Genomic DNA, 25,608 nt, shown 5'->3' on the forward strand with positions numbered 1-25,608 from the left:
AATAAGGCCTAAGAGCAATGCACCGCGAGTTTTGGCACAAGGAAAGTGGTATATAAACGTAGTTTCTGGCAAACGGCGAAAACTAAGGCCTTGTTTAGATGCACCCAAAAACTCAAAATTTTACAAGATTCTCCATCACATCGAATCTTGCGTCTCATGCATGGAGTATTAAATGTAGATAAAAATTAAAACTAATTACACAGTTTGTCTGTAAATTGCGAGACGAATCTTTTAAACCTAGTTACTCCATGATTGGACAATGTTTGTCAAATAAAAACGAAATTGCTACAGTGTGAAAATCCAAAAAGTTTTTGCATCTAAATAAGCCCTAAAGGTGACTACTTCACCTAGTCAACTGATTCAGACAAATATCAGAATGTGACCTCGGCGCGCAAACAAACCAGCAGTACCTTGAATATTCAGAGGGCCGATAAGCCTGGCAAAAAAAAAAAAATACTGTAGCCACTTAGATACTTGGACGGCAGCAGGCGCATACAAAACATTCCGGTTTGACGTAGAAAAATAAAACTCAGGTGTCGTCTCCCATCGAATATTTAAATATATGTATAAAATATTTAATATAAAGTAAAAAAATAAATAATTATATAAATTGTGATTATTTTGTAAGATGAATATTTTATAAACCAACCAATAGACGATGCTGGACACGGCGTTCTCTAGAGGTGTCTGTCGCCCGGTGAAGATGGTCGGGAACTGCTCTCACGCGTCGCCGGCACGAGCGCCATGGCCAGCGGTGCCAGCACCACCATCACCATTCACCGCGTACATGCTCGCACGGGGCCGCCCGGACCCGAGCTCGTTGGACACGCACACGCTGCACCATGTGCAAGTACAACAAGTCGACAATGGCAGTTATCGTTACGTTCATCGATCTTTCCATGCATGTTCTGTCTGCCGAAAAGAGTCCGGCGGAGGCAAACTGTCCAAGACGGACTGCAAAATAGAAACTGGGCGCGTAGCATCAGCGGGAGTATGTCGCTGCAGGCGATCCTGGACTATCTCCAACTCTGGAACGCGGTGGCCGCGGTGCAGCTCAACGATCAGCCAGACAGGGTCCTTTGGCGATGGACAGCAGACGGAAAATACTCAGCCAAATCAGCATACATCATGTTGCATCAAGGTTCCACCCCGATGTTTGGCCACAAACTGATCTGGAAAACCTAGGCGCCACTAAGGATGAAGATTTTCCTCTGGCTAGCACTCAAGCGTAGGCACTGGACGGGCGACCGAAGGGCGAGACATGGCTTAGAAGCTAGAGAGCTTTGCTACCTCAGGCCACAGAGACCATCGACCATATCCTTGTAAGCTGCCCCTTCTCCAGAGAGCTATGGTTTCATATCCTGCAAACTTTCAGGCGACAGCTACCGCCAACCACTGCAACTACGGTTCGCTGGTGGCGCGATCTGCGCAGCCTCTTCGACGGTGAGCAGCGGTCGGGATTTGACTCTCTCTTCGCGCTAGTCTCCTGGCAAGTCTGGAAAGAGCGCAATGCTAGATGTTTCAGAGGCAAAGCGCAAGCTTCAGCGACCTGTTACAACTAATCAAAGCCGAAGCAAACTGCTGGATTCAGGCGGGCGCCGGTGATCTGGGGTCTATGGCGGCCGCCTAGTGTGCGTGTAGCTGGCTTCTACCCTTGGTTGTATTCTCTTCAAAATGTAGCACCTGCATGTACTAACGGCCGGAAACGGCACTCTCTGTATCATAAAATTCTTTACCTTCTAATACAATGATACGCACACTCGTGCATATTCGAGAAAAAAAAAAGTTTCTTTCTGAAATGAGATTTGTGCTAATTATTACCTGATGGCTGCACTGAGACCGATGAACAGCTGCCTCTCCCACCCGTTGATGTTCATGCTGCTCGATGGATCCATCTGTGGTGCAGTCCAAATTTATTATCAAAATTGATGAGTGAGATGGAAATTAAAGATGGATCAGGTACGGTGCGACGGCAAACGAAATGGCTATGGAGTCAGATGGCGATCTCGGCGTCGTCGAGGTGTCTCGTGAGCACGATGAGCAACATCACGTACCACATCTCGAGGCAGAGCGTGACTGCGGATGCGAGCGAGGGCTGCATGCATGGGCGGAGCCTCTCAAAGGCGAAACTGGGCTCTTGCCCCCCCCCCCCCCTTTCTCTGAAAGCTTAAGTCTGTCTGAACACTGTGTCATCGTTCTTAGGACTTGTTTAGTTTCGAAATTTTTTGGGAAATGGACACTGTAGCACTTTCGTTTGTATTTGACAAATATTATCCAATCATGGATTAACTAGACTCAAAAGATTCGTCTCGTCCATTTCGACCAAACTGTGCAATTATTTTTTATTTTCGTCTATATTTAATACTCCATGCATGCGTCTAAAGATTCGATGTGACGGGGAATGTGAAAAATTTTGCAAAATTTTCTGGGAAGTAAACAAGGCCTTAATTGTTGTGTTTGCTAATCAGGCTAGTTGCAGCTTGCAGCTGACGAGTCAGCCACAAGAACAAACTGTAGCTGTCCATTGTCCTTTTATGATTTGACTTCCTATTTTAACTATATGCAAGTATAGTACATAGCGCATGAGGCTAGTACATACGGAGTGGTACAAAGATAGATGTCCACTATTACAATTCGCTTGTCCAGATAGCTCTTTATGGTAATTCTTAAACTAAGTGAGCTTTGCTAGATAGTTTGTGAAACCTAGATCGTTAGTGTCGTTACAGCTACGACGCTTGCTAGTGCTATTGAGCATGCCCTCTGGCCTCTGCTATGCACTCCTCAGCACCACGGAAGGTATTGTATTTGATAAATATTGTCTAATCATGGTCTAACTAGGCTCAAAAGATTTGTCTCGTAAATTATAGGTAAACTGTATAATTAGTTATTTTTTAATCTATATTTAATGCTCCATGTATGTACCGTAAGATTCGATGTGAGGAGAAATCTGAAAAAAAATTATAAAAATTTATTAGGACTAAATAAGGTCTTGGTCAAATATGGCGAGTGGTGTCTCCTTGAGTATATCGCCATATCGGCTCTCTGAGCTCATACATTTACAAATCGCCCGCCTTGATTTTAGTTCACGCTCCACCACTGGCTGCATGGTTGGAGCTGTAGCATCGGGTATTCGGGTGCAGGGCTCTACGCGCCAGCACACTCGGCCACGGCTTGGGCCCCTCCGACGAAGGCGCTCTGGTCCGGATCTAGAGCACAATCCCTTCCTCGGCTCCGATGAGCGCAGACGGCTCCGGCGGTGGGTGCAGCCTCATTGGCGTCACCATGGACTACACCCCTTTCCTCACTGGGTGGAGGTGGGTGGAGGTTGAAGGAGAAGCTGACATATGGGGCCCACAAGTTAGAGAGAGGAGAAAGAGGGCTCACACGTCAACGAGTGGAGGGACAAAGAAGCAGCGAGAGTAAACAGGTAATGTAGAAGTTCCCACGCTCACTACCGTGTTGACATGCCCATTTAATGTGTCACATCAGCGAAAATGGTAAAATATAAGAGGTTTCATTATTTGCGATGGCAGTTATATAGGGGCACATAAAAAACTGACAAACAAAGGAGTGTCATCCGTAAGAATGATAAAAAGTTAAAAATCCCCTTGGATTTGAGCTCACCACCGATACGCAGTGCTATAATTCAATTGGGTTTATTTTAATTTATTATCTTAGGGAAACTTTAGTAGAACCCTACTTGAGCCTCAATAGCAAAATATGGGTATCCAAGTCAAAAATCCAACTCCAGTAGGGCCTCTACTACGGACCCTAAATTTATTCGGCCAATAAAATCCTCCCACCAACCCTAATTCCTGTTGGGTCACCCCCCCCTCAGCCCCATCCTGCTCGCGCGTATGGAACTGTGGTCCTCCCCTGCTCGTGACGCGCCCCCTCCCATTTGACGAGCACGCCTCCTCCACTTCGACGAGCACGGGATCGTCTGCCTCCCCACCGACGAGCACAACTACCTCCTCCTGCCTCCACGCGAGCATGAGTATGGTTGCCCGCATCTACCTCCACCACGCTCCCCTCTGTCCCTCACCTCCGACGAATGTGTCTCCTCCACTCCTACGAGCACGCTCCCTGGTGGCTCGATCTCTTCCCCGGTGGCTCAATCTATTGTATGACTGCTCGATCTCCTCCCCGTTCGCTTGATCCGCTCCCCCGAATGGCTAGATGGCCACGACGTACTTGCTCGCAGTGCACCTGTCACGACCATGGTGCACCCTCCACATCGTCCTAGCTAGAGCGGCCTTGACTTGCTCGCTGCCATCGTCAGGAGGAGCAACCCCAAGCTGGTCACCGTTGTCACTGGGAGGAGCGTCCTCGTACTGCTCTGGTCGCGCGGGAGGAGTGGCCTGACCAGCTCGCCGTCAGGAGGAGCGTCCCCAGCCTGCTCTAGCTACTGGGAGGAGTGGGCCTAGCCTGCTTGCCACCGAAGGAGTGGCCGTGGCCTTCTCTACCCACTCATCCCGTGCCCTCTATGTGGAGATAGGATGAGGGGAAGAAGGGTTAAGTTAGAAACGTGTGGGTCTCCATGCCATTGTCTGCTGATATAAACTTTGGAGGCTCTATTTGGAGGTTGTTGTTAGAATGAAAGAAATTGTTGAGCCAATAAAAATAGGGGTAAACACCCAAATCCAAAATAGGAACTCTGATTTGGGTGTCCCTGCTGAAGTTGCTCTTAGATGAAAGGATGAAGCCAGATTCAGTAAATTTATGGAGCAAAGTTACGACGTAACATTCTCTCAATCTCCACCTACCATCTGACGGCTACAGCAGTTTCCAAAACAGCCCTCACCTTTCAGCCCATGCCAATAAACAAGGATGGAACCCACAAGGTGCGGGAACGGTGCCACATTGAGCAGCAACTCCCGCAAGCTAATCCTTTGAACCAAACAACTGATTCTTTGAACCAAACAACTTTATGTAGTTGTGGAATGTTCAATAGGACTGGAATATTGTGTGCACATGGTTTGAAAATTCTTGGTTTGGTGAATGTAAAGATATTGCCAACACATTATGTGTTAAAGAGATGGACTAAAGCAGCACACAATGGGAGTGTACAAGATAAGGAAGGAAGGAATGTGGTAGCAAATCCAAAGCTGGGATCTCAACTTCGCTTACAAGGACTTGTCTTACAAATTTTACAATTTGACATATAAAGTAGCCCACTCTCCACAATGTTGTTTGATGATAGACAATGCACTTGATTGCCTTGGTACACAGCTAGAGGATAAACTAAATGCATCTACTTCTACTATGAGCAAGCCATGCAACGACCAAGAAAATGTTGAACTAAATGTCCAGCAAAGAAAAGACTTGCTTAGTGCTGCACAGTTGAAGAAAAAGGAGGTCAAATCTAAAAATTCAAGGAGGAAAAGAACTTGGATTGATAAATTAAACTAGAGGAAGTACAACCCACCAAAAAAGGAGCAAAGGTATGTTATAAACTTTATAGGTGCAGCCCATATATTCTACTGTAATTCATTCTCAGACTAATTAATTAAATTGTCATTTCCAACCACAAAAAAAATTGATGGAGTACAACCCCAAGTAGAAGTGGAGAATCATGGTTGTAGCAAAGGAGCAAGTGTGGAGCTTCAAGAATGCAATGTTATTGGCAATTTAGGAAGTTTTACCCAACTCATAACATCCTCAACTTATGATAATGACATTCTTAAAGATCATGATATGTTCTAGCTCTAGCCCTTAGATAGTACTTTGTATGTGGCCGACTATAGTCTTTTGTGGCCAAATTGTAGAAGTGAAATAACCCAACTATAGTCTTTTGTGGTCTGGTTATAGTCTTCTGTGACCTACTATATATATAAATGAATGTGGCATGTATTTGTGCTTTGAACCTAGAACTCCTAAAATGAAAAGTGCTTAGTTCTACTTATAATTATAATATAGTTGTCCCTTGTATTTATTTGTTTTACACTCTTGAGAGTGCCTGCTGCTGTGTACTTTGCCTCAATCTGCAAAGTGTTGAAGCCTTTGCGCTAAGGTTCATTGGATCTTGTGAGCTTCTTATAACCAGGAAGAGAGCAGGGACCTGCAGGATTTGGTATTTTGTCTTATAACCAGGGAGAGAGCTTCTCAGATTAGAATGTACTCGTTGGATGCTATCTGGACGATTGAGATTGAGGTAGTACTCTGTCAAGTCACCCAATCCGAGTCCGAAAAGGATACCAGAGGCATTCGCAAATAGAAACCGTATAGGCTCGACCCTTGGCCCGCCGCCAGAACTCGTCTCGCCCGCGGCCGATCCTCTCCATCCGCTCGCCGCGCCGCAACCCGCAGAGGAGACAGCGCTCGGTCGAGCACCACCTGGGGCCCAGCGTCCTCGCGAGTCGCGACCAGCTCCGGCGCGGCGTCCGCCCTCTGCAGCCCCGGTGTCCCCGCGACCGTCGCTGCTGTCCTACTTCGCCACTCGACACCTTGGCCGGCGACGAGCACCACCAGGACACCAGGTATTCCCTCCCCTCCCCTTGGTCCTCCATTCCTGCTGCGCGAAGCCGTGCGCCCAAATCTTAACCTAAATCGTAGGTAAAACCGTGCGCCCAAACCCTAACATACCATTCGTAATCGGATCTGGATCTAATTACAGGTGTATATGCATGTATTATGACTACTAACTTCGATTGCTTTGCAAAAAATATTGGGTGTACATGTGTACACCCATGTCCTTTACTGGGTCCGCCCCATGGGCACCAAAGTCAGCCGAAGTGCCAAACAATTTTTTTTTTGTTGCGAGCCTGCACAGAATTGTTTCCTGTGGAGGTGAAACTATAGGAAGAGAATTCATGAACATAGAAGTTTATTGTTTTGTGCATCAAATATGCCAATCCTCTGTCCATCTATATTCTGTTATAGCCTGCCAGTTTCAGAAGTTTCTTGGTTCTTCATGCTTAGCTTAACATGTTATTGGGTTAACTACATAGATAGTTTCTGTGTAGATTGTAGACATTATATGGTGACCCATAAACATGAGGGTCCTCGGAGCCAGTTGGGCTGTTAAAAAACAATAAAGTTTGCATACTGTAGTTATTATTTGATTGGTTCGTAGTCCTACACTTCAGCAAGTCATGAGTTCTAGTCCCTTTCTGCTCCACCAAGTCATTCCAGAAGAAAATCCACCCCCCCCCCCCCCCAAAAAAAAAAAAGAAGTTCTTAGAACATCTGGTTTGCCTTCTATAAATCTGTCAGCTAATATTGAGGTTGTAGAAACCTGGAAATAATCGTGATCTATATTTTTGTCCTTTTTGGCTTCCCAATTTTAAGTTTCCAAGTTACGGTTGCATTTTTGAAAATGCTAATTTGGACCTAAAGGTTGCTCACACACCCTTATCATCCTAAATCAGGTCTAATACTTTGTTTCTGTCTTCGTGGTTTGGTAGTACCTGTTAGTGTTTTAAATTAGAAGTCAACTTTTGATCCAGCTTTGCATTTGATAAGGAATCTGGCCATGTTTACAGATAAAACTTGCTAAGACGATGTGCTTGTTTAGCTTTCCTTTTTCTTTATTTGAAGTAAAAATGCGTTTTGTTGAATATGGTTTTATAAATAACTTGCACATCTATTGTCTCTTTTTGGACTTCAGATTGGATAAACAATACCATGCCATTAGGTGGATAATATTTGACGTGCTCCTGGCTTGTTCAATTCTGGCATCATCAAAATGTCAGGACCGCTGAATGTACGTCATCACCCTTACTAAATTAATATGGTTATGCATTTCATCTTTTTTCTATTCAGTAAACAATCATAGTCTAGTTTCTTAGATCAGTTGTATGTTATCACTTATGAGTGTCTCCTATAGCCTCTTCCTTTCTAGACATGGTAATTTTTTTGTTTGTTATCTGTTTAGTTCTGTCACATTAAAATACATAAAAATGTTGCTGAACGGAAAGCAAACATGCCTTGTTTTCTCTTATTTCTTTGATAGCTGATGCTCGATTGTTTAATGTAATAGCATTGCTGTTCAAGCTATTCTACCTTTTGCATCCTTGTAAGTATTGCATTTTAAAGTGTCAGTTATATATTCTGACGGGTGAACTCATTTTCATCACTTTTGCAGTCAAACATTAGTGGGGCCACCTCAAACCTTAGAGATTCAACAGGAAGGCCATTTACATCATCCTTTTCCGGTCAATCTGGATCACTTCCGGGTTTTCATCACTCAGGTTGGTGAAGATTACAGTATCTTGTTAGTCCATTGGTGCATGTTGCATTGACCTGCTTTTATTGTTAACTCCTCTGAATTTTCTTGCAAGGCTCACACAACATTCATGGAAATCTTAATCTTGCAAATATCTCTGGATCATTAGCACCAAGAAATAATTCAATGACGGGCATTCCATCTCCAGGGGTTCAACAACCCGGTGGTGGTATTTCCAGTGGCCGGTTCCCTTCAAATAATCTTCAAGCTTCCATGTCTCAGGTTTTTTTTTCCTTGGCATCCACAGCTTGTTCCAGTTCACGCTGAGTGGGATCTTTGTTGCTTTGGTTCTCATTTCACTTGACCCCCTTTTTTAGATTCCTCATGGGCATTCTGGGATCAGCAACAGAGGAGGTATGAATGTTGGGGGAAATCCTGGATTTAGTAGTAGCATGAATGCTATTGGTGGTTCAATACAAGGTTTATCCTCAAACTTGGCTAATGTGGGTAACCGCAATTCTGCTCCTGGGTTGGCAGCTTCTCCAGTCTTAGGGAATTTAGGTCCACGAATAACAAATGCTGGGAATATTATGGGTGGGAGCAATATTGGGAGAAGTATAAGCTCTGGAGGACTGTCTATGCCTAGTATTGCATCTCGCATGAATTTAAGTGGCAACTCTGGAAGTGGGGCTATCAACATTCAAGGATCCAACCGTATGGGTAGTATGCTTCAACAAGGTATGTAGATGACATTGTGGGTATGCAGGCTTGGTTGAACTTTCCATGCTTTATTGATGAATCTATTTGTATATTCTCATTACATCTTTCATGTTGGCTGGATAGAAATGATCTGGTTCTAATTATAATTGTCTAGTTCAAATTTGAAAGGTACACTTATGATAAGATTAGTAACAGGGATGTGGAAGGGGCGAATGGCAACACTTTGCTCCTGAAGTTTCAAACAGCAAACTTTTGTTTTGGCCCACTTTGGCTCAAAACTAACAAGGGGAACCAGGCTGTTGTTATTAGAAATCAGTACCACTATTTACTGGGAATTAGTGTAATAATATATCTTTCACTTTGTTTATCCTTTGCCAGCATCCCCACAGTTTATGAACTTGCTTGGAAGTTCTTACCCAACACCTGGAGGGTCACTATCTCAGAATCAAGTACAGTCAGGAAACAACTCTTTAGGATCTTCTGGAATGCTATATGATGGAAGCTCAGGTGACAATGCTCCATTTGATATTAATGACTTCCCTCAGTTAACTGGACGGCCTAATTCGGCTGGAGGTGGTCAAGGACAATATGGTAATACTGCAATGCTAAGTTGCTAACAAATCTTCAAATGATTTTTAGATTAGAGTACTCTTTAAATTATATATAACTTCTGACTTATGTAATTTGAAGGATCACTGAGAAAGCATGGAGTAAGTGTCAATGCCATTGTGCAACAAAATCAGGAATTCAGCATTCAGAATGAAGATTTTCCAGCTTTACCAGGAAATAAAGGTGTGTGCTCACCAATCACCATTGCTAGTCTCATTATGAGTGTAATAGAGAAACATAAGCTCTTAACCTTGTTTGATATGATATGAACGGCCACCTGTTCCCAGTTTTTGTAGCTTTGTGCACTTGCATTTCATGTGTTGTTATTTATATTTTTGGTTTGGAAATTTGCATTCAGCCATTCACAACATATGCTATAATTAAACACTACATGATGATCTGGAGTATGTTATTACCGTTGATGTTTCCTTGTTTAATCACACTTTGACGTCCTGATCCTTTACTCAAGTTTCCAACTAATGTTATGCTAACTTCATTGATATGTTTTTTTTTTCTGCTGATTATGTTTTTGTCATACATCCCCTCTTCTGGAGTGTATTATCTAATTATATGTTTCTTTGGAATATAAGGTAGTTCCTCAGATTATCCTATGGATATCCATCACAAGGACCACCTTCATGAGAATGTAAATATTATGCAAGCACAACATTATCCTGTGAGTTGATGGTTTTACCATTTGATTTCCTGAACACTTATATTTGCTTATTCTTAATTTTGGCACACATCATTCTATAGATGGCTCGACCATCTGGCTTTAACTTGGGAAGCAGCTATCCACCCCGTCAACATCAGCAGAGTGCTAATTCAGTAAGTACTACCACTTCTGTTCACATCATCTCAAGATTGAACACATCACCTTTTTTTAAAACTGCTTGCTTTGTTCCACCGGAGCTGCAGGGGAGATCCCTACTGAGTTTTTTTTTTGGGTGCCTGCTAAGCTTTCTGAATGTGGATTACTAACCATAGTGATCTTTTATTAGGTTCAAAATGCTGGGCTGGAAACTATTGGACTAAGACCATCAAATTCTCCAAGTCCATCGACTAATGCGGGGGTTTATGAGCAATTCATGCAGAAGTACCATCAACCACAGACTCAAAATTCACTTAGGTTGCAGGCATCTTCAGGTCCTCAACAGTACAAGGATCAGAGCCAAAAATCCGTTCAGGGAACACAGGCTGCGCCAGATCCATATAGCTTACTTGGATTGTTGAGTTTAATAAGAATGAAAGAGCCTGGACCTACAGCTCTTGCTTTGGGGATTGATTTGACATCGTTGGGGTTGAATTTGAACTCCCAAGATAATCTTTACAAGACATTTGGCTCTCCGTGGTCAAATGAGCCAGCTATAGGAGAACCTGATTATCAGATCCCCGCTTGTTTCTTTGCAGAGCCACCACCAGCACTGCAAGTAAGCTTCTAAACATTTAGTTTTTGTTAGCCTCCTTGACATTACATATTCACATATTTTTCATCCTCTGCAGCCATTACATTTTCAGAAGTTTCACCCCTTGACACTATTCTACATCTTTTACAGGTACTTTATAGTTCATTTAACTATTCATTTGATGTAATTAGGTTGTGCCTCCTCTAACTATGTTCTTTGTGCAGCATGCCTAAGGATGTCGCTCAGTTATATGCTGCTAATGAACTGTAAGCATAGAAACTGCACAGTTTATAGTATCACTCTCTGATTCTTTATATATAGCTTGCAACCTCTTGTTTAAACAAACTTCATGTTTAAGCATAGAAACTTCATGTTGTTTAAGCAAATTGCTGCTCCATGTTTTCAGATACAATAAAGGGTGGTTTTACCACAAAGACTACCGTGTGTGGCTCACAAGAGCTCCTAATTCTGCACCTCTCGTGAAAACTCCACTTCATGAACGAGGGTCCTACATTTGTTTTGATCCAAGCATCTGGGATACTGTCCATAAGGTTTCATTATGTGAATCAAACCTTATGAATCCTTATCTATTAGCAGAGAAATGTGTATCTGAGCATTCTTTTGCTTGCAGGACAACTTTGTTCTCCATTACGAAGCAGTGGAGAAGAGACCTGTCCTTCCTTCTGCTGGCCAAAATATTAGGCGAGAATTATAAGGTAGCATGCTTCTATCATGCATAAAAGGAAGGAATAATTATGTGTATGTTTGACTTGCTTGTCTGATGCACACGTATTTACCCTTGCAGCTTGCCCTAGGTTCTCCTGCATTTGAAGTTAGTTTGGTTTGATCAGTAGCTGTTGTCATAGATGGGATGAGTTCATACAAAATGATTATGTAAGAACTCCTGAGCCCAGGAAATTGGCATGCATGCTGATTGGAAAATGGAGCTCCTTTGTTGGCCGGCTGCCCTGCCAGGTGGCAGTTGTAGACATGTAGTTGAGATTTAGGTTTGCTTCAGTATTTGTAGGGCAATTGTACCTATGTTTTGACTTTTGACTTTCTTTTTGCTGTTGTGACGCAGTCACCGTGTTGACTATCAATGTTTTGACCATTTTGAGTCGCATAAAAAATAGAATCAGACTTTGGATTTGAGATGTGCGCGTTGCCTGTTTGAGGATTAGAGTTTTGCTGAACATGTCGCGTAACTACAGAGCATATTAATGATTCTATCCGGTTAAACAGTGAAGGCTCTGTAGATCTGTTTGGTTGCCTACGTTATCCTGTCTCTGGCTTTGCCGTGCAATTTATTTGCATCTAGTTGGCCCTAGAGGCTGTTGTATAAACCTGAACAATATAACGTTACTAGTTTGGTTGTATTTCAATGTAGATTTGCAGTAGCCGATATGAAAATGAGGAATATCCTCACCTCTGTGAGCGTTCGCAATGGTAATTTGCAAATAGCTCGTTAGATAAAGCATGGAAATAATAAAAAATAAACACTATAATGGAGAGTTATATGAGCTGTGAGAGAGAAGTTTTTAGATCATGCTAGATTAGCTATTTGAGAGTTGTTAGCTACTTGATCTCTTTTTGATAGCTAATAGAATTGGAAAAAGTCTATATAATCCCCCAAACTATCTAGGGTGGACTGGTTTATTCTCCGAACTATAAAATCATATATTCTACCCCTTGAACTTTTTAAAACCGGTCAAATAACACCCTTGAGCGATTTTCGAGGGTGGTTTTGTCTTTTTCTTTTTTATTTATTTCCATTGAATCTTTAAAAAAATCAAAATAAATCATAAAAAAACATAAAATGAAAAAAAAATCTGGTTGGACTCCACATGTGTAGATCTACACAGTGAACATATAATATGATATGATTTAGTACAAAGTTTTTGCTATAGCTTTAAATATATGTTTTTCTATAATTATTTAGAATAATTCATATATGTTGTTTCTATGGTCCAATTATGGTGATTTTTTTTGATGAGCTAATTATTGTATGGTTAAAGTATAATAAAAATTTTGTACCCATTGGATCAAGTATAACTTAGTTATAGATTTATTTAGCTTTATTCTTGTTAAATCTATGCTTTATCTAAAACTAAGTTATACGTGATCTAATGAGTATGAAATTTTTATATAGTTCAAGCATACAATAATAAGCACACTATAAAATTTTTCCACCACAATTGGACCTTAGAAACTACATATATAAATTATTCTAATTAATTATAGAAAAACATAGATTTAAAGCTATAGCAAAAACTTTGCACTAAACTATACTATATTATATATTCATTATGTAGATCTACTCATCGTGAGTCTAACAAAATTGGATTTTTCATTTTATATTTTTTTATGATTTATTATGATTTTTCAAATATTCAGCGGAGATAAATAATAAAGAAAAAAGACAAAACCACCCTCCAAAACCACTCAAGGGGGTTATTTGACCGGTTTTGAAAGTTCAGGGGATAAAATATCCGGTTTTAAAGTTTGGAGGATAAAGTAGACTACATTGGATAGTTTAGAGGGTTATGTAGACTTTTTCCTAATAGAATTCTTCCTAGACTAAGCATTGGGTATGCCCTATGCCAACGATACATGGAGAAGGCTGTTCTGAACCCATCGAGTCGACCAATGGTAGACAGAGCGAAGGCAACTTAATGATCTGAATTCAATCGAGCATCCACTGGTTCGTTATGAGTGGATGTCTATGTGTACATGAGATGAAATTAGTGTTTTTTTATAATAAGATAATGAAATTAGTTACCATCGAGGGGATTCAGGATTCCAGAGCAGTGAGGGAAGTCTATAATTTTGGATGGCAACAAGGGGTTTGTTATAGATTTAAGTGGCAATGAGATTCTCTTATGCTACACACTAATCCCCGTTAGGTACATAGTACATGCCCTTAAAGCAAATACAATAAGATGATAGACTTATGATCCACAGCTGAGAGCTAATGCTCAGTTTTCAAAAAAAAATCTTTGTAGATAGATGTCCGTGACTCAAAACTAAAATTTTAGAAGAAGCACGCGAACAGCTACATCTATATCTATATCTATATACAACTAAAACATGTATAAGACAATCGTTCACACCTAGCTTCCCTCGTGCCTCCGCTCCTCCCACCCCAACTCCCCTCCCCTCGGCCAATTTTTTACTGCGCCAACAAGTGGGTCCCCGTCAGTCTGGCATCCCATCTCGCTCGGCAACCACGCCGTCCCGCACTCATGCCCTCCCCTGCCCCTCCCCATCTCCCATGGACGTCGCCACGCCTTCTGGCTCCTGACGCCGGCGTTAGGCCACCTCCTCCGCACAGCCTCCCTGAAGTAGGAAGGGCTCCCATTGTCTGTATCACGCCCCTTCCTCCCACACCCGCATGGGGGAGACCGGCCGCACCTGTTCATCCTGCGCCGCCAGAGCTCCGGTGAGCCGATGATGGCCGGATCAGGGAGATCCAGACTCCCTTTACCTCCCACAACGCTAGAAAAAACGGCCCCTAGGGTTGGGCTGGCGCGGCCTGACGGCGGCGCACGACTGGGGTGATGCTGGGCCTGCTGTTCGCCACCATGGTGGTGGGCGGATACCTCAAGAGCGCTGGAATGTTGAAGCATCTGGGAAAACTCCTGGCATAGCGAACGCCAGGGCAGCAACAACCTGTTGTTCCCCGTCTGCATCGTCATCGCGCTCGCCAGTGCGCTCTTCACCAACGACACCTGCTGCGTCGTGCTCACCGAGATTGTGCCGGAGCTCACCGCCGAGCGCAACCTCCCCGTCAAGCCCTTCCTGCTCGCGCTCACCACCCGTGCCCACGAATGGGCAAGTTCATGCATCCAATTTCCTGATGCTCTGAAAAAATAAATAAATCTCTATCTATGTACTTATCTCTTGTTATTATTCTTTCCCCTGTGCGTTGCAATGAACACAGGCGGTGATTGGAGCAGTGGCTTGATTAGGTGATTGCAACTGCTCTTGCGACTTGCGTGTTGATCTATTCTTGGAGGATTATTTTAGTTTGCTCTTGGAATAATTTGTGATTGTGCTGATGGGAGTGATGATTAGCTGTGGATTAAATACTCTGATTAGCTGATAGAAATTAGAAGTTTATTGTTTTGCTTTGATAGAAATATAGAAGTTTATTTAAAGTATTGGAGTTACGGCAAAACTTCAATTTTTCAGCTAAGAAATTTTCAGTGTTTAAACAATTAAGGACCAAGTGTATATACGATGAAGCAGCGAGGAGATCTTTTTCCCTTTGGTTTGAGAGATGAACCTGGAATCATATATAAGATGAGGCTTACCACAGTAATCCCTTCAGCTGTAACAAATTTTGGTTTAAGAATTAGAATTATGAAACTGGATCATATATTTTGTTGTACACTCACTTTACTTTCCTTCCCTTTTCCCAGGGGTTAAATCATCTTTGCCTTTTTATATAAGCAGCTGGTCGTGCTCTGAATATTTGTTTTGAGAATGATAGTCGGTTGAAACCGCCATTATCCTTCATTTATGCCAATTTCAATCACAAGAAACCACTTCAGCCACCGTGGAACTGAGCTATTGGCCTATTGCTTTGCTTTGTCTAAATAATCGACTCATCTGGAAGTAAGACATCGCCGCTGCTTCTGTGCTTCTTATTAATTAGCTAAACAGGTGAGTGTTTCTGTACCAAAAAGACTATGGTGTAAAATTATTGCTTACAAGATGGTCAATGAAATATTTTGATTAGCTAAACAGGCAAGTGTTTCTGATCCAACTTATTCTGAATATTTTGATTTGGTACTGGTACTGCCAACAACATTAATCAGCTTGCTGCATATCTATTGAGATACTCTTTTAGACTTTCTATCACAGGAAGAGGTAGTGAGGAATTATATATGGAAAATGGGTTTCTTATTTTTCATTCCTTTTTGTTTAGAGTTCTGAACTTTTAAAACTTGTTACTGCTGCAATTAATACTAAAACCCACTAAAGGTGGGATGCTCTAAAGTTTGTCATAATTGATGATAGATGACAATCAGTTCAGTATCAGTGCGACTGTTATATTTGCATTCTACGTATTCAACACTCAAATACAACTTATAAGTTCTTATTCTTGGTATTTGTCCGGTACATATGAAAACAGCCAAACAGATTCTTGAGTAATTAGTTAACTGAAAGTTTTAAAAGTTTTAAATTACCTTTGTATTATATAACTGAACTTTAGATGCTTCACTGTGCCATTAATTCAATGTTTTTGTAGATATAAATCAGGGATTAACTCTACTCGCAGCAGGCTTCATATGCACAAGCCATATTCTCTGGTCAGAGAGATCGTGAGGAAGAATAACACCTTCCTTGTCAAACAATTTGGCAACGACAATGGCAAGTTCCAGTTCAGTAAGGATTCCAACAATCTATATAATGTTCACTGCTAGGGAACTCTGGTTAGCGTCTGTTTACCTATTCATTTGACTTTTTAATGCTATCAGCGACACTGATAGGTTGCTCTTTAGGCCTTGCAAACAAGAAGATCATGACATTGCAGCCAGCCAGTGGTAGGGAGAATGTAGTGGTCCTCTATACAACCAAAACAAAGAAGCAAAATAAGACTCAACCTCTGTGACAAGTCTGTCATGCACAAGGAATTCCACAAGATGGCCAAGGTGGTGAAGAACTAGGTATAGAACAATTTCATCCCATGCTCAACGTTTTTTGTGGTTTGGGGCTTTTGATTTAGTTCTAGACGAAGAACTATAGAACAATTTTGTGGCATGGATCGATGAAAAATCAGATAGCTTTTCTATAAGTAGTGCTTATAGGCTAGGGATGGTGCTGCGTGATCTTGAGCAGGGTATTTAGAATTGAAACTGATATGGCCTTTGCTTTATCACCGATGGCCATCAATCATATTATTGTCATGGTCATTAATGTGGCTTGAAACAGATTATACTAAGATTATGCAGATTGTAATATTTGTTCAACTACTTCCCAGCGAGTGTTAATAGTATTTCAAAAAGAAAAAATGTCGTGGCTTTGTTTCTATTCAACTTATTTTTTTAATTGGAGACACCAATATCTCAGTTGTATGCTCAGCTATTAGATATGATAGGTGTAATGAACTTCTCTTGAAAAAAAGGGACAACATTGCTCAGGTCATGCATCTCTCTTCTCAAATGCACTGTAAAGCTTGCATGTTGTTTGTCGTGTTGAATAAGTGTTCTTTGTGATGGTGTTGAATTTTTGTTTCCCGTTGCAACGCACGGGCATTTATCTAGTGATACATTAACATTTCTGGAGCATCCTGAAACTTACTTGAGCAAGTGCCAAATCGACAACCAATCTATGCACATATACATCGACCAGCCTACGTCGTCCTCAGCATTTTGCAGAACAAAAGGGACAACTTTGTATCGCCTAAATACTTCTCCCACCTACGCACACATTCACGACGTGAAGCTATCGTCCTTCACATTCAGAATCTCCGCGTCATAAGCCGCAATGGCATCCAACACCTTGAGGTGGCAGATCACCTGCGCCCCCGCCGCCGCTTGCTCTCTCACTTCCTCCATCTCCTTGTGCAGCGTGCTCAAGCTGAATTCTCCCGGCGGCGCATCAACGTCGTAGACGAAGTACGGCCTCACCGAAGAGTCATCATCAGGGTTTTTTATTTGTTGCAAGTGCAGGTCGCGTCTCTCCAGCACCCGCCCTTCGGCTGCGGCTATGAGGTCTCGCATGCGGTCTCTGTTGTCAGGGTTCATGTAGTCGCTCAGGCAGAAACACAGTCCGGAAAACAGATTTGGTGCCTGCGAGCATGAAACGAAGAATCGAGATGCAGCAATCAGCTTAGATCCATGAATGGACTCCTGTGTTGAATGATCGCCAGTGCTAGATAACATACCCCTTCAGCTGCTCGCATTCGTCCCTTCTTCGGCCCGTTGATTGTTCTGACTGAATCCATGCTGAATGCTACCTCGTAAGCAGCTTCTGGAACTGGAAGTGCCGTCCCAAAGCAGCCCGCAACCCCTGAAAGAGCAAGGTCAAAAGCATCAGCACCGGATAAAACTCCTCTGCTGAATTTCGATGCCTCCAATTCATGACTCCGAGGGTGATAAGGTACAGCTTCAAATAAGTAAAACGTACTCAAAACATACAAAAGAAAAGCTCACATATGGAACTGCAGCAGAGAGATAGCATACTAACATTCAAAATGGACAACCCATCTCCCAAAAAGTATGGCCATGAGGGCTTCAAATGATCTGCTCCATGAGCTATCAGCACCTTTGGCCACAATGACATGGGTCACATCTTTTGACCACTCTTCTGTCAGCTTCGCGTTGGTCAAACACGCAAACTTTTGCAAGAAATCCTGTCCAACAAGGGTGAAGGAAATTGGTCATGATCTGGAATGGAACAGAAATCATTAGTAATGCACGCAGCAGACAATTTCTTGCACCACATTTATCCATAGAGATGAATTCAAATGGAACATATGGAACATGTTACATGTCATCCATCCATGGCATGCATTTTAAAAGTGGCTTATTTTGCTACTTTATTTTATGATACCTTCTCCGACACACCTAATGACAAGCCAAATAAAACCAACTGATCAGAAGGGCAGCTCGATGTGTCAGGCTGATCTGCAGTTGTTTCTTCCCCTTGGAAAGCAATAGAAATTCCTTCGGCTGGATGACAGCTGGAAAGATGGGATACAAGAGAAAATAATTATAACTAAATAATTAATGACTGCTCAATGACCAACAACCTTTATGTAATCTTCCAAGAAGGGCCAAGACCTAAAAAGATCATTTACCTCTGAGGCGAGGATAAATTTGAGGTGTTACACTCATGTGTTCGTTGATTATCCCTTTCACAATTGTTAGAAGTTGCTTTGTCGTACGAATGTTGGCTAGAGTCAAGAAACACAATAAAGAATTACCAAAATCAAAGGCCATTGAATAGTTAAGCTAAGTAACCAGGAAACTGTCTTAAGAAGGGAGAAGAAACATGACATACCCTAGTGGCAAGGAAGAAGAACTTGAGGTGTCAAGCTGATCTATTTGTCCATACCTTGAGTTGTTGGTGGAAATTCCTTCTTTTTGAGAATGTTGGCTAAGAAAAACATGAAAAAGACAACACAGAGATTATCAGATGAACTCCAAAAGCTACATTACATATCACATAGCAAACATGACGACATCACACACCTCCGAGGCAAATAGAAAGGATTTGAAATGTTAAGCTGATCTGTTTGTTGATTTTTCCTTTGATGATTGTCAAAATTTTCTTCCTTTTTTGTATACAGGCTGAACCACCAGTTATGGAAATGGAAATGGGTGATAGATAAAATTATTATGAACCTTTACAGTATACCCAAAGGAAAGATGAATAAATATCATGTACCTGCCAGGCAAGCAAGAACTCATGGAGTTATGCTGATCCATTTGTTTGCCACCCCTTGGGCTATTGGGAGAAATTTCTTCTTTGTGAGAAGGTTGGCTTGGGGGGGGGGGGGGGGGGGGATACAGCACAGAGATTATATATATTAATCACAAGGCACAAGGTCTCTAATATCTATATTTGCATGACATTGCAATTCACATACCTCTGTGGGAACAAGGAAGTATTTGAAGTGTTAAGCTGATCAGTTTGTTGAGTTTCCCTATGATGAACATAAAGATTTCCTTCCTTCTCTGCACATTTGCTGAAACCACGAAATTGTAGAAATGAAACATGGATGTTTCTTACAAAAAATTGCATGAACCTTTGTATTAACTATGGAGGTGAAGAAATGCATTTACCCTACAGGCAAGAAAGAACTTGTGGTGTTATGCAAATCAGATTGCTGACCTTCCTCTCCGAAATTGGTGAAAGGTTCTTCTCTGCATGAACAATGGCTAGAAAGAAAAATACAATACAGATTACATGAATTGCAACATCTACATATCTCCCAAGAAGAGCAAAGAATGATCACAATACCTTTGATGCAGGGAAGAATTGTAATTCTCCTTTCTATGTGTCCGCAGCTTATCACATGGTAGTGTCTTTGAAACGTGTTCAGGGCACAACACATAGCCTTTAGCCTACCACGTAAAATTAAGCATGTCAAAATATTACGCTATTCATAAGTAGTAAAGAAACCTTTGGATCAAAGGCAAAAATGCTTACAACATCCCAGCGGCAATCAATTATCTGAACTGCACATGGAACGTGATAACTCTTCCTGCAGTGCTTCTCATAACAACCAAGGGCTGCTCCCAGGAGTCCACATCTTTTGCATCTCAGTCTTGAAGCACGTCTAATTTCTGACTCCAAGCTCATAACATTGTCACCATCAAACCATACTTTAGGAGCCCTTCATAAAAAAAACAGTAGGAACAGAATATGAAAGGCCGTATCACCATAGCCAAGCAGTCCTTTAGATTAAAATCGAACTGAACAGTTTTTTTTTAAAGGAACAAGGCTGCGTCTGAAATCTACAGTGAAAATGACATGATGATATATTTAAATTATGTAGATTAATATAAAGACTTGCACAGTCTACACAAAAGACAGAGCTCTACCACTCGAGGCATTTCTTATGGACATAGATGGCATTTGACGAGTTGCCCTTGTCAGTGGACAAAATTTTTCCATTTAGATAACGTACCATCGGACCATGAACCAACTGGAATAGAGGGGAGACATTACCAGTTAGATGCCTTCAACACATCAGCTCTGAAAGATAGCTGCAAAATGATTTAAATTGTATTACCTCGGTCGTTCTAAATGAATGACAAAAAACACATTCGTCTTCAAATAAATTGATTGGAGTTGGCAATCTCTTCAACTCAGTAGCACGTCCAGCGTCTTGGTACAAGACAAGTTTTTTGGACACGTTGCTTTCTTTTCGTGAGCGCTTATTAGGTCCTCCGGCTCCTATTTTGCTTTGCTTACTGTCAGGGGATGGTAATCCCCCTGCATCTGCCACAGCTTTTAAGATTTGACCTTTCAACTGTGATGCGTCTGTGTTCTACAATAGAAATTAATCAACAGAAAGTTGAACATAAACCTTGTTGCATCAAACATTGAATCAAAGGTGAACAAAAACGAATGAAAGAACCTGTTTGAATCCGGGTTGAGTTGGAGAGTTGATTTTTCTTTTACCACGCATTATGTCCACATAAGTAGCAGACCTTGCATCTATGGGTTGTAAAGCTGTGACCAACATCAAGGTCAAAATTTAAAATGGTGGACTAGATAGATATGTTTAAAAATCATGAGACTGTTAACTAACATGAGACATGCGGCATTCTTGATGAATCAGAAGTCATGGACGTGTGAAAGGAGAAAAAAACAAACTAAACTAATATACATACCCTAACCAATTACATTTCAGAGATTATTATGGCTCGTGGTGACAAATCTAGATTAAAATGTGTCCTGTACTTGTTCTACTGATGGAGACAATTTTTTTTACTCTATCTGGGCAAGAGACTAGTACTTCCAACAAAAGAAGGGTCGATGATAAAAGAGGAGTCCATGGCCAAACTGTTGCCCCCAAATGTGGCAAAGAGAAAGGACAAGGCACTTTGGACGCCGGTCGAGATTGGAAATGGTAAGACAGGTACCCAAAACCACCAAAACTAGCAAGAACCCTCACCCTGTTCACAAAATCGCTACTGTGCTTTTTTTTTGGTTGGCAACAATCGGTACTGTAGTTGTTGTGACCTAGCCGGCCGACGCCTCCGGTTCCCGTCCCAGCTCGCTGCCATGATCCGGCATGCCCAAACCATTTGTGCGAGCGAGGCGACCGGCACGAGACCAGGCGAGAGAAACGGAGAAGACGGAGACGCGACGAGGACGATACGGAGGAAGAGAAACGGCCACTCGGCGAAGGCAGCGAAACGTGAGAGAGGGAGGAGGAGCGGCGGCGGCGAGCGGGGTGTGGTGCAGTTTTGGCTCACCTGGACGGCGGGCCGATCGCCGTCGCGCACCGGCAAGATGACGATAGCCGTCGTCGGACCGTTGCCCGTCTCGTCGGTGCTCAGTCCTCTCCTCACTCACCTCTTGTGGCCCGCCGCCCGCAACCGCAACTCCAACTCCGCAAGGCGCGTTTCAAACCTTGCCGGCTTGGCCGCTCCGGTTCGTACTCGTTTCGTTTCCCTCAGCTCGAGGTGAGAGTGACAGGGGCAGGCGTGCAGCGAACGGCAATAAATGTCAGGGGGTGGAAAAGCCTGCGCTGGTTTGCGATTTGCGAATGGGCCGTGCGATTTGATGGCGGTGCACGCGTAGCGAGCTGGATGGCAGCCGGAGCCCGTAGACCCACAGTCCACGGATGACAGTTTTTTTAAGGCCTTGTTTAGTTACAAATAAAATACAAAAACTTTTTACAATTTTTCGGCGCAGTAAATTTTATGGTACATGCATGAAGTATTTAATATAGATAAAAATTAACTAATTGTACAGTTTATCTATAATTTTATGAGACGAATCTTTTGAGTCTAGTTAGTCCACAATACTCCCTCTGTCCTAGTATATAAGGCGTAACCACCTCTGGTTTAAAGACCAAGAACATATTTAATTCTCTCTCACAGCACTAGTAGTATTGCATTTATGTTTGTAAGAGAGCATGCCTTATATTATAGGACATGAGCAAAAAGTGGTTACGCCTTATATACTAGGACGGAGGGAGTAATTGTCAAATACAAGCAAAAGTGTTACAATACTCACAACTTTTCACCCAAGTATTGTTTAGGCCTTGTTTAGTTACCAAAAATTTTCAAGATTCTCCGTCACATCGAATCTTGCGGCACATGCATGGAGCATTAAATATACATGAAAACAAAAACTATTTGCACAGTTCATCTGTAAACCACGAGATGAATCTTTTGAGCCTAGTTACTCTATAATTGGACAATATTTGTCAAATAAAAACGAAAGTGCTACAGTACCATTTTTCGCAAGTTTTTGCGAACTGAACAAGGCCTTACTTCCATCCAAAAATCAAAAACTTTTTCAAGATTTCTCGTCAAATCGAATCTTGTGGCACGTATAGAGCATTAAATATAGACAAAAACAAAAACTAATTACACAATTTGTCTGTAATTTACAAGACGAATCTTTTGAGCCTAGTTAGTCTATGATTGGACAATATTTGTCAAATACAAATGAAAATGCTACAGTAGTCAAAACTAAAAATTTTCATGAACTAAACAGGAGCTTTTTGGTCCGTTTTTGCAAGATTCTACTTTTATTCGGTTGGATATCATTTTTTTTCTACACCGATAAAACCGAATTTTATTACCATGGTAACAAAATTACAAAAAGGATCAGTTTAATGATCGCAAAAGAGAAATTCATAACCGCCACTAGAAAACTTATCCATGCAAACAAAGGGAACAAATGCATGGAAAAAAAACTACCGCTGCTACCACAAACTAGGTAACAACTAACAAGCTATCTGTCCAGAAGATTAACTGAGGTTTCGGATTAAGGATGGAGATGGTGCTCTAAACGGATATCTGTAGTTTTAGTTCAACTCAATAAACTAAATTGATAATTTTTTTTCTTTATTATTTTCATTTAGTTCATTAAATTACGCTAGAGAAACCGCAGATATCTATTTGAAACATCGCATCCATCTCTATTTCGGACACTAGAGTTTCACTCACAGCAGCACACCAGCTGCGAAACAAACAACTAAAAAAATCGACAAAAGAAACCAGCTGAAGTTCATCTTTGATAACACGACTGCAGATCCTGCAAGTGGAAGAAAAAGAGTCGCCATCTTTACTGCTTCAGCTCCCAGGAGTGTCCAACAAAAGGCACCATCTGACGTTCTTTCATCGCGCGTGATTGGAGATCTTGCTTGTGAAAGAGGAGTGTTGTCGACTTCACCACCTCGGCTCCTTGAATCACTTGATCCTTTAGGCCCTCCTTCAGTAAGCCTGCCCAATATGTCAAGAAGAAGCAGATTACAGACAATTTTAGTAGGAGATTATAATTTTTTCATGTCAAAGCAAGCTGAATTCCTTATACGCCAAATGGCCCAGATAACAGCAGCCAAACCGACAGCGTGGAAAGATCTTATGAATCTAGTTTTTTGAATCTTTATTGTATGTAATTAGTATCATTGGACAGATTTTTTAATCTAGTTTTTTTAATAAATTTATTTAGAGATACAAATGTTATGTATATTTTTACAAATCAAGTCAAACTTATGCCACGTACACCAACGATAACAGTTATTTAGGGATGGAAAGAGTATAAAAGAAATATGAAAAGGGCTTCAATAGAAAAATAGCAGTGGACTCGTATAGTTATGTGACTTCATACACGCGTACATACTTGACAACACTAGATCATGTCATCCTAGCTTATTTTTCCTCCTCTCCACATGTATTTATCTGTTTCCATATATCAAGGTATTCTGATCTTATTTCTGATCTCGATTTTTCTAAGCTCAATATGTTTCCATCCAAAAAATATATAGAAACAGAAAAAAAAAGGATCTTCTCGCCCGCTTCTGTCCATTTTCATCACTGCTAGTAGGGTGAAGTAGAATCCTTATTAGCGTGCACCAGTGTAGTGACCCCTCAATTCTTATACGACGCGCGTGCGCTTGGGTAGATATAGGCCTTTCACCCCAAAAATCAAAAAGTTTTCAAGATTTCCCGTCACATCGAATCTTTGCAGCATATGCATGAAACATTAAATATAGACGAAAATAAAAACTAATTACACAGTTTAACTGTAAATCGCAAGATGAATCTTTTGATCCTAGTTAGTCCATAATTGGATAATATTTGTCACAAACAAACGAAAGTGCTACAGTAGCGAAATCCAAAAAGTTTTCACATCTAAACAAGGCCATAGACTTTGGGCAGATATAGACTAATAGATACCTCCTCTATTTCAAATTATAAAATATTTTGGCCCTTTTAGATTCGTAGATTTTACTATACACTTACATATACACTATGTTTAAATACATAGTAAAAATAATGTATCTAGAAAAGTTAAAATACCTTATAATTTAAAATAATGGAGGGAGCATTAGTTTACTTTAGCTCTTTCTATCAACTGATGAACTAGTTTACTTTAGCTCTTTCCACCTTAAATTTTTCAGAATTTTCCATTACATCGAATCTTTAGACATATGCACAGAGTATTAAATATAGACAAAAATAAAAACTAATTGCACAGTTTGGTCAGAATTTACGAGACAAATCTTTTGAGCCTAATTAGTCAATGGTTAGACAATAATTACCACAAACAAACGAAAATGCTACATTATTGCGAAACTTTTCCCTCCAGAAACTAAACACGGCCCTAGCATCAAACATGCCCAAGTCAATTCGACGGTACTATCCTTCCGCCTTTGGCCTCCGAGATCAGAGGAGCACATGCTGAAAAGACACCGGACTGATGAGATCTTGTGGCCGAGTACTCTATACATATGTCGCAAGATTTAATGTGACGGAAAATCTTAAAAAAATTTCGGTAGTTTTTGGAAACTGAATAAGCCCTAAGGTTTGGTTCTTAAGCGAGATCTAACCTCAGCTGGCTATCGCGGGAGAGGAAGGCTCATCTTGCTGGAATGGTCCCATTTAGAGAGCTTGCTTGGGAAATTGAGGATGTTAAAAATGGTTTTCTTGATAATGGAACGTTCTTGAAGCTTGAATGATCCAAAGGATACTCCGAACACTCATCCCTATAAATACATATATG

The 25,608-nt window shown here is 41.4% G+C and overlaps 2 protein-coding genes across 8 annotated transcripts; one reads left to right on the forward strand and one right to left on the reverse strand.

Moving 5' to 3' along the window:
- Positions 6,196-12,141, forward strand: LOC8064155 (probable NOT transcription complex subunit VIP2). Of its 3 annotated transcripts, XM_021447821.1 has the most exons (16): positions 6,197-6,479; positions 7,610-7,705; positions 8,087-8,192; positions 8,283-8,449; positions 8,545-8,581; positions 8,705-8,905; positions 9,266-9,478; positions 9,578-9,679; positions 10,087-10,172; positions 10,253-10,324; positions 10,498-10,926; positions 11,000-11,052; positions 11,127-11,168; positions 11,309-11,453; positions 11,534-11,618; positions 11,708-12,141. In XM_021447821.1, exons 2-15 carry the CDS (start codon positions 7,688-7,690, stop codon positions 11,615-11,617), a joined length of 1,755 nt encoding a protein of 584 aa, XP_021303496.1. In that variant the 5' UTR covers positions 6,197-6,479; positions 7,610-7,687; the 3' UTR covers position 11,618; positions 11,708-12,141. The 3 variants fall into 3 exon arrangements, with proteins under 3 accessions (XP_002439980.1, XP_021303496.1, XP_021303495.1); XM_002439935.2 differs by having other exon boundaries at positions 6,196-6,479; positions 8,545-8,905; positions 10,087-10,142; XM_021447820.1 differs by having other exon boundaries at positions 8,545-8,905.
- LOC8077022 (BRCA1-associated RING domain protein 1) lies at positions 17,134-22,059 on the reverse strand. Of its 5 annotated transcripts, none has more exons than XM_021447978.1 (16): positions 21,843-22,059; positions 20,999-21,093; positions 20,651-20,908; positions 20,460-20,563; positions 20,065-20,251; positions 19,876-19,979; positions 19,698-19,778; positions 19,502-19,600; positions 19,300-19,395; positions 19,104-19,202; positions 18,913-19,008; positions 18,710-18,805; positions 18,463-18,592; positions 18,097-18,262; positions 17,795-17,919; positions 17,134-17,699 (listed from the first exon to the last, which is right to left on the reverse strand). In XM_021447978.1, exons 2-16 carry the CDS (start codon positions 21,047-21,049, stop codon positions 17,340-17,342), a joined length of 2,052 nt encoding a protein of 683 aa, XP_021303653.1. In that variant the 5' UTR covers positions 21,050-21,093; positions 21,843-22,059; the 3' UTR covers positions 17,134-17,339. The 5 variants fall into 5 exon arrangements, with proteins under 5 accessions (XP_021303653.1, XP_021303652.1, XP_021303655.1 ...); XM_021447977.1 differs by having other exon boundaries at positions 19,698-19,793; positions 21,843-22,058; XM_021447980.1 differs by lacking the exon at positions 19,104-19,202 and having other exon boundaries at positions 19,698-19,793.

This window comes from Sorghum bicolor, chromosome 9, assembly GCF_000003195.3.
Source record: "Sorghum bicolor cultivar BTx623 chromosome 9, Sorghum_bicolor_NCBIv3, whole genome shotgun sequence".
NCBI lineage: Eukaryota > Viridiplantae > Streptophyta > Magnoliopsida > Poales > Poaceae > Sorghum > Sorghum bicolor.